The sequence below is a fragment of the Kogia breviceps genome, chromosome 10 (genome assembly GCF_026419965.1).
Source record: "Kogia breviceps isolate mKogBre1 chromosome 10, mKogBre1 haplotype 1, whole genome shotgun sequence".
NCBI lineage: Eukaryota > Metazoa > Chordata > Mammalia > Artiodactyla > Physeteridae > Kogia > Kogia breviceps.
Window position 1 is genome coordinate 84,648,031 of NC_081319.1, and position 8,559 is coordinate 84,656,589.

The 8,559-nt window shown below is 47.7% G+C and overlaps 1 protein-coding gene across 1 annotated transcript; it reads right to left on the reverse strand.

The window, feature by feature from the left end:
• Positions 1 to 202: 202 nt before the first annotated feature.
• Positions 203 to 1,338, reverse strand: MCCD1 (mitochondrial coiled-coil domain 1). Its single transcript, XM_059076048.2, is given in 3 exon segments — positions 203 to 449; positions 1,017 to 1,203; positions 1,205 to 1,338. Coding segments are annotated over 3 exon segments (510 nt in total). The 3' UTR covers positions 203 to 260.
• Between the last annotated feature and the right edge of the window lie 7,221 nt (positions 1,339 to 8,559).

Genomic DNA, 8,559 nt, shown 5'->3' on the forward strand with positions numbered 1-8,559 from the left:
AAATTCCCCTCGGGACTGTGTACACTGCTGCGGGGCAGAGGTCAGTAGGAGGTGTCAGACTGGGGAATGTTACTGAAAAGACTGCAGAGGCCGTGGCTTCTCACTGCTTTCCAATTGCTGGCCCTTTGTGATGGTTTCTTCCATTTCCTTAGTGGCCTGGGAGAGGCTGGGATGTTTCTGATGGAAGGGCTGGGGAGGGAGGGGAGGGGAGGGTGCAGCATTTCCAGTGTAGGTGGGTGAAGTGGCAAGTGGTGGAAAGCTTAGGCGTCTTCTCCCAGGCTCTCTCTGTGTCTCCTCATCTGTTCCTTCAGCTTCTGGATCTTGAGCACCAGGTCCTGGGCTTCCCAGGCCCCCTCTTGCCCTTCGAGCAGGGCCTGGTACAGCTCCAACTGCTGCTCCAGCAGCTCCTCAGCTTGGGCCAGCTCAGCTGTGGGGCGGGGCCAGGGGTCCTGGGAGAAGGGGGGGTGTTAGGGAGAGAGCATCAGCCAGGGCAGGGGGCTGAGGCTCACTGCCTCCTTCCTGTTTTTCAGCCCCATTAGTTTAAGGTCATCTGTATTGCAATGCCTGCAGTACACATGACCTTACATGTGTACTTACATGTACCAATACATCTGTACTGCTTCCTGTCTTAGGCGTAGGCATGGGGGGAGGGGGAAGGTTAGAGATCACATCCCAGGGGCTATAACTGGACTTCTGTGTGACGTATGGGAAGGGGAGGACTGGCTGTCCCAACCCCCCCTGAGAAATAATTAACTGTTGGATGAGGGGAAATTCCTGTTCAAGGACTTCGTGGACTGTGCAGGGAGGGAGGGGTGTAGGTAGAGGGTGCCCTGAGGTCTGGAGTGGGGTGGGGGCAGGGAGGGTGCTGGGGAACTGAGGAACTAGGCAGCATGCTCTAGGGGTGGGGGTAGTGTGCATTCACCTGTCCTGCGGTATACGGTGAGATGGGAGGGGATTCCCTGCCCCCAGTACAAATTTGCCTCATGCCCTCCACCCTCACTTTTGGTGCCACTTACCGTGGAAGGTGACGTCTCCCCAGTGCCTGTGGAGCTAGTCTTTTCTGTGCTTGCCTTGGGACCCTGGGAGCAGCACCTCCAGGAGCCCTGGAGTGCGGGGGGCCAGGATGGCAGGAGGAGGCGAAGGCAGCAACTTCGGGAGAGCCAGGGCAAAAGGAGAACCATGGCTGGGGAGGCAAGGAGCTGTCAGCCACCCAACAGCCACCAGGAACTGGCTCCCTCCGGGCTGTGGCCTTGCTTCAGTGCCTAGCCCTGCCCCTGCCCTGCTCTGCTGTACCCACCCGCCTCCTAACCTGGCCCCAGACAGAGTCCAGGACCTCATGTTCCCTGGTGTGAGAATGTTCCTGCCAGGTTAGGCAGAACTTGCTTTAGAACTCTGGTCTCCAGCCTACTGCATGTCTTGTGTCTGTTTTTCTTAGCACTGTGTTTTCTCACTCTCGAATCTGCAAGGTAGAAATTGCATTACTGGTTGGCAGATGAGGAAATGCTCAGAGAATTTCGTTCAGCACTCAATTCAGTAGGTATGGGTTGGGGCCCGCTCGGGGCCGGATGTGCTCAAGGCTCCGCTCCACAGCTGGTTGGTGGAAAAGCCAGGAAGATTCACCCCCAGATCTACCTGACTTGAAAGCTCATACCCTTTGACCTGGCTCAAGTATTGCTTCTCCCTGTTTCCCTTTCCTCTTCTTACTGGCCCGGAGGGACCTTTTTCCTTGTCCCTGTTATACATTGCACATCATCAGGGTTTGCCTTCTCTGGTAAGTCTGGGCACTATACACTGGTACCGGATTCAAGCTTTGTTCAACTGGTGAGCCCTCCCATCAAATCTGCAGTAGAACAAAAGCCTTGTCTTGTGCACCCACTGTGTGAGCCTTAGGTATACATATCGGACTTCCTGCAGTGTGTCCTGTGATGTCCTGTTGTGGATGGAGGGCACAGCCACACCTCTGTGACTCAGAAGGGGGTGGATGGTTCCAGCTTTGATCTTCTAGGAAAAGATAGGTCCTCCGACAGGGAAACATGCCTCAGAAAGCAAGGTTGCTGGAGAGTGGACAGCTGCTAACCAGCTTGCTATCTGGGACATCACACTGAATTTGGAGGGAAGATGGCCTTTGCCATGGTGTGGGGGTCCAGGAACCAGAGGAAGACCTTCCTGCAGGTCAATGGTTCTTGAACTTGAGGGGCTGGCTGAAGCACCTTTAGATGAGGTCAGAGACCTCACGTTCCCCATTAGTTGGCAGGTTCCCATTTTTCAGTGGAAAAAGAATCCCTGTAAAATTTTGGAGGAGAGAAGCTTTCCTTCTTGTCTCTCAGTGATAGGGTTATACATGGTTCATTTTTGAACTGCAATGTATGCACAGGCTTAAGTCCTACTTACTGGGACATAAGAGGCCCAAACTACTGCTGTTACAGTTAAGGGAAACGTATACAATTAAACAGCCCACAACATTCAACATTGAAGTGAAACTAACCACATTTATAAATTAAAAGCAAGATTAGCAGCTGTTAAGAAAATAAAACTTGTGTAAGACAATCTAAGTGATACATAAATAACGAAGTATCCTTCCTGAAAATTAGACATTTCAACCATCTGAGTTTTTTCAAAAATATATATTTATTTGGCTGTGCTGTGTCTTTCTTAGTTGTGGCACGCAGGATCTACTTCCCTGACCAGGGATTGAACCTGGGCCCCCTGCGTTGGGAGTGTGGAGTCTTAACCACTGGACCATCAGGGAGGTCCCAACCATCTGAGTTTCTATTTCAGGTTATGAACTCCAAAAATGGACTAACATCCAATAACTTGCAGTGTGCAGTCCTAAGCCGTGAATTATAATAGAGTCTGTGGATTTGGCTTTGTTCGTCTGTGAGAACTAAAGAAAAGGCTGGTATTTGGAGCAGTTCAAATCTATTGGAAGAGCTGTGGATCTCATAGTCATGGAAATGAAGGGATGAAGATAGATAACGTAAACCTAGATTTGTTACTGTGTATATTTATTTTTGTTATTCCTGTATCTAAGTCTTTCTTTCTTTACATAAGTTTTATTTATGTCTAGTAGTCTTTTTAAAAAATTATTTCTTTTTATTTATTTATTTTTGGCTTCATTGAGTCTTTGTTGCTGTGCGTGGGCTTTTTTCTAGTTGCAGCGAGCAGAGGCTACTCTTTGTTGCGGTGTGTGGGCTTCTCATTGCAGTGGCTTCTCTTTTTGCGGAGCATGGGCTCTAGGCGCGCGGGCTTCAGTAGTTGTGGCACGTGGGCTCAGTAGTTGTGGCTCTTGGGCTCTAGAACGCAGGCTCAGTAGTTGTAGTGCACGGGCTTAGTTGCTCTGTGGCATATGGGATCTTCGCGGACCAGGGCTCGAAACTGTGTCGCCTGCATTGACAGGCGGATTCTTAACCACTGCGCCACCTGGGAAGCCCTGCATTTACTTTAAATGAAAAAAATTTTATTGAGGTATAGTTGATTTACAATATTATGTTAGTTTCAGGTGTACAACATAGTGATCCAAAATTTTTATAGATTATACTCAATTTAAAGTTGTTACAAAGTAACGGCTATTTTTCCTTTGCTGTATAATACATCCTCCTAGCTTATTTATTTTATACATAGTAGTTTGTACCTCTTATTCCCTTACCCCTATCTTGCCCCTCCCCGTTTCCCTCTCTGCATTGGGAGCCACTACTTTGTTTCTATACCTGCTGTTTCTGTTTTGCTATATTCATTCGTTTGTTTAATCTTTTAAATTCTACATATAAGTGATAACATACAGTATTTGTCTTTCTCTGATTTATTTCACTGAACATAATACCCTCCAGGGTCATCCATCTTGTTGTAAATGGCAAATTTTCATTCTTTTTAATGGCTGAATAGTATTCCATTCATCTGTTGATGAACACTTAGGTTGCTTCCATATCTTGGCAATTGTAAATAGTGATGCTATGAACATTTGGGTGCATGTACCTTTTTGAATTAGTGTTTTCATTTTCTTTTTTTTATTGGAGTATAGTTGCTTTACAATCTTGTGTAAGTTTCTGCTGTACAGCAAAGTGAATCAGCCACACGTATATATATATATCCCCTATTCCTTGGATTTCCTTCCCATTTAGGTCACCACAGATCATTGAATGTTTTCATCTTCTTTTTTTAAAAGAATAATTAATTTGGTTGCACTGGGTCTTAGTTGCAGCAGTCAGGCTCCTTAGTTTAGGCTCATGGGCTCTTTAGTTGTGGCACACGGGCTCCCCAGTTTTGGCATGCAAACTCTTAGTTGTGGCATGCATGTGGGATCTAGTTCCCTGACAGGGATCGAACCCAGACCCCCTGCATTGGGAGCTCAGAGTCTTATCCACTGTGCCGCCAGGGAAGTCCCCATATGGTAGTTCTATTTTTAGCTTTTTGAGGAAACTCCATACTCTTTTCCACAGTTGCTGTACCAATTTACATTCCCATCAACAGCATACAAATGTTCCCTTCTCTCCACATCCTCACTAACATTAGTTATTTGTTGACTTTTTGATAATAGTTATTTTGACAGGTATGAGGTGGTAGCTCATGGTGGTTTTGATTTGTATTTCTCTTATGATTAGTAGTGTTGAACATCTTTTCATGTGCCTGTTGGCCATCTGTATGTCTTCTTCGGAAAAATGTCTATTCACGTCTTCTGACCTTTTTTTTTTTTTTTTTCCGGTTCCTGGGCCTCTCACTGTTGTGGCCTCTCCCGTTGCGGAGCACAGGCTCTGGACGCGCAGGCTCAGCGGCCGTGGCTCACGGGCCCAGCCGCTCCGCATGTGGGATCCTCCCGGACCGGGGCACAAACCCGTGTCCCCTGCATCGGCAGGCGGACTCTCAACCACTGCGCCACCAGGGAAGCCCCCATTTTTTAATTGGATTGTTTGTTTTTTTGATGTTGAGTTGTATGAGCTGTTTATGTTTTATATATTAACCCCTTATCAGTCATATCAATATTTTCTCCCATTCATTAGGTTGTCTTTTTATTTGTTGATGGTTTCATTTCCTCTGCAAAAGCTTATGAGTTTTGGACTTCCCTGGTGGTGGAGTGGTTAAGAATCCGCCTGCCAGTGCAGGGGACACGGGTTTGAGCCCTGGTCCGGGAAGATCCCACATGCCACGGAGCAACTAAGCCCGTGCACCAAAACTACTGAGCCTGCGAGCCACAACTAGAGAAAGCCCGTGCACAGCAATGAAGACCCAACACAGCCAAAACTAAAAGAAAGAAAGAAAGAAGCCCCACAAGCAATCCTGGTGCTCAGCCACTTTGGGAACCACCAAGGTCAGTGACAGAGAGTGGCCAGAGAAGGGTCTTAAATCCACATTTAACAGTGTTTTGTTTTTTTCAGAAAGGAAAGGGAGTACCTATATTGTCAATTATGAGATGTGATGTTGGGAAATACATGTAGTTCTCTCTACCATGGGTGGAAGTCAGGTGGAAGATGTAGGAAGTGGTTCAGCATAATGAAGTCCTTGCTCTCTGAAATTATTCTCCAGATTGAGTTCTCACTCACTCTTGGAACAAACAATAGGATCCAAAATTTTTCTAATTTAGGCCTAAAGTGCCATATATATATGATATGGAGGCTCATATCATTTTGGGAAGGCCACAGAACCAGGCTTGAGGCTCCACGGGAACAGAACCCACAGTGTCCACCCTAGGCCAGGTCCCACATAGGAACATTCGCCCCTGTTTCTGGGCACAGATGTCACTGCTCACACAGCGAGCCCCGCATGCTGGACGTGGACCCTGCGGCAAGGACGGCTGTCACTGCGGCTGCTGACAACTGGAGGTTGTGTAACTCCCACTCACACCAGCCTTGCCAAATGCATTCTGCTCAGTCCCAGCCTCTCTGTGTCACCACGTCCTGAGTAGAGCCTGAAATGTGGTCTCCTGAGTGGTGGGGCCTGAGCTCCATGCTGTGTCCACCTGCAAGAATGTTTGGGAAAGTGGGTTTTCCTCTTTTATGGAGGAAGGTGATCTCTGCCTCCTACCAAGACTCTTTTAGTGTGGAATTCTCTTAATCTAGGAGTTGTCCTAATCAGGTAAGGGGGTGGCGAGGGATGGGAAAAGAATGTCAAATTTCAGTTCTTAGAGCAAAGATTTGAGACTGGAACTGGATCTGGTACATTGTAGGCGCTTGGGTTTTGTTGAAAGAACAAGTGACTAATAAATGACATCCAAGCTAGAGATTTACTTGCTTATTACTCTTACTCTGAATTTCTTCGTGAGCTGGTGAGGGATTTTTTTCCTTCATGCAAACAATTCTCAGATTCTCAGACGCCAACTGGGTGTCCTACAATTCAACTCAATTCTCTTTTTTTTGCGGCACACGGGCCTCTCACTGTTGTGACCTCTCCCGTTGCGGAGCACAGGCTCCGGACGCGCAGGCTCAGCGGCCATGGCTCACGGGCCCAGCCGCTCCGCGGCATGTGGGATCTTCCCAGACCGGGGCACGAACCCGTGTCCCTTGCATCGGCAGGTGGAGTCTCCACCACTGCGCCACCAGGGAAGCCCAAGTTACAGATTTTTAAACACCAAAATGTTAACTAAAATCCAAGACCAGAAACTGTATTTTGGGATAATCCTTCACATTTTCATAGCCCTGAATCTTTCAAGGTGCTTTGCAAAGGGATGTTTTTAGTGGAGTACACGGAATATAAACAAACATTTATAAGAGGCTCGGACTCTAATAAAAAGAAGCGCAAATCAGTGACGACACAAGGGATCCCGTCACATTATACTCAACCCACGTTCCAAACCCGTGTTGCCATAGCGTCCTCCAGCCGAGAAAAAGTCGGGGCAAACCTTATTCCTTGAGCCTCGATTTGTCCTTGAGAAAAGATAAAGGCTTTCAGAGCGAGTCTGAGGAACAAGACACTGACTTTCTGATGTAAAGTTTCAAGAATGCTGGGCAATGGCAGTGTCTCGATCAGAGCATCCAGCCCATGTGGGCGATGCTCTCTCTGGCTCACAGGTTGGCAGTGGCTCAAGGAGAGGACGCAGAGAAACTGAGAATTCGCTGGCGGTCCAGTGGTTAGGACTCCGACTTTCACTGCCGAGGGCCCGGGTTCAATCCCAGTGGGGGAACTAAGATCCTGCAAGAAGCGAGGTGTGGCCAAAATAAAAGAAGGAAGGAAGGAAGGAAAGGTTGGGATGGTGGCAGGGAGGCAGGAAAACTCAGGAAACTCAGACAATAACTGGAGAAGAAGAAAGCGTGGTAGGGAGGACCCAAAGCCTCCACACCCATCCCTGCTTCCCTTCCTGGGAGGCACGGCTGGTGCAGAGACCTGGGTCGCTCCTGGTGATTTCTGATGAGCTTAAACTGGGAGGAGACTGTAACTTTTTTCCTTTGAAAAGCAGGCTCCTAAAATGGTACTGACAAAGCAGTTTGCAGGGCAGAAATAGAGACACAGATGTAGAGAACAAACGTATGGACACCAAGGTGGGAAAGTGGGGCGGGTGGGGTGGGGGGATGAACTGGGAGATTGGGATTGACATATATACACTAATATGTATAAAATAGATAACTAATAAGAACTGCTGTATAAAAAAGAAATGAAAACAAATTCAAAAAAGGAAAAGTAGGCTCCTAATCTCCCACTCTGACTGGTTTACCAATTCATCCTGATAAAACACAAAAACAAAACAAAGTCAAATTCTGATTTTTCTGGCCAATAGAAGGTCTGCACTCTCCCCATTCCTCACTTGCTTTAGGACTCCACACACTGAACTGCTGGGCTCCAGACCTGCTGCCCTCAGGCCAGCCCCTCTCCTGCCGGACACCACCTCTCTCCCAGCTGCACTCTGCTTTGTCTCTACTCCTCATCCTTTTCCCTCCCCAGAGCCATCCCTGAATATCTCTCACCCTTTTCAAAAGACTTCTCCTGGAGTACAAACTCCTCTGAACCGCTGGAAAAAAGAGAGGCAAAGACCACTGAGAGAAACCCTGAAGGGCACCTGTGGCTCCGCCTCTAGACATCCCACCCCACCCCCTCCAGCTCTCTCTCTTGTGTAAATCTCGGGTACCCAAGTTGGGAACCACTGGTGTAAATGGAGAGTCAAAATTTAGGAAACCTTCCCACCTTGGCACTACATTCAAGACTTTGGTGTTATGATCACATGTGCCTTTATTTCTGGATATGGGACAATGACACTCAACAGATCAGCAGACTGCAAAACCCCCCCTCCCCCCCAAAAAAGGCTTAAAGGACTGCATTCAGGAGGAGGGTGAGGTGGGGGGACCCTGTGACTCCAATTCTACGGATCACTCCTACACAAAGGGATACTGAAAAGTGGTGCAGGACAGTCCATTCCCTCCAGGGACTGGTCAGGGAAGTCAGAGCCACCAAGGGTGGATGTCAAATTCCCTCAAAGAAATATCATTGCAAGGAAATCTTTGTCACACGTTTAAGCCCACACAAATGCTCAAATAGAACCAACATCAGAAAACCCAAATCCTAGTTCAGATGACATCACTGAAGTTGGCTGTAAGGCTTTGTGGGACCTGTTAGGTAGAAAGAACAACTCTATTTAGG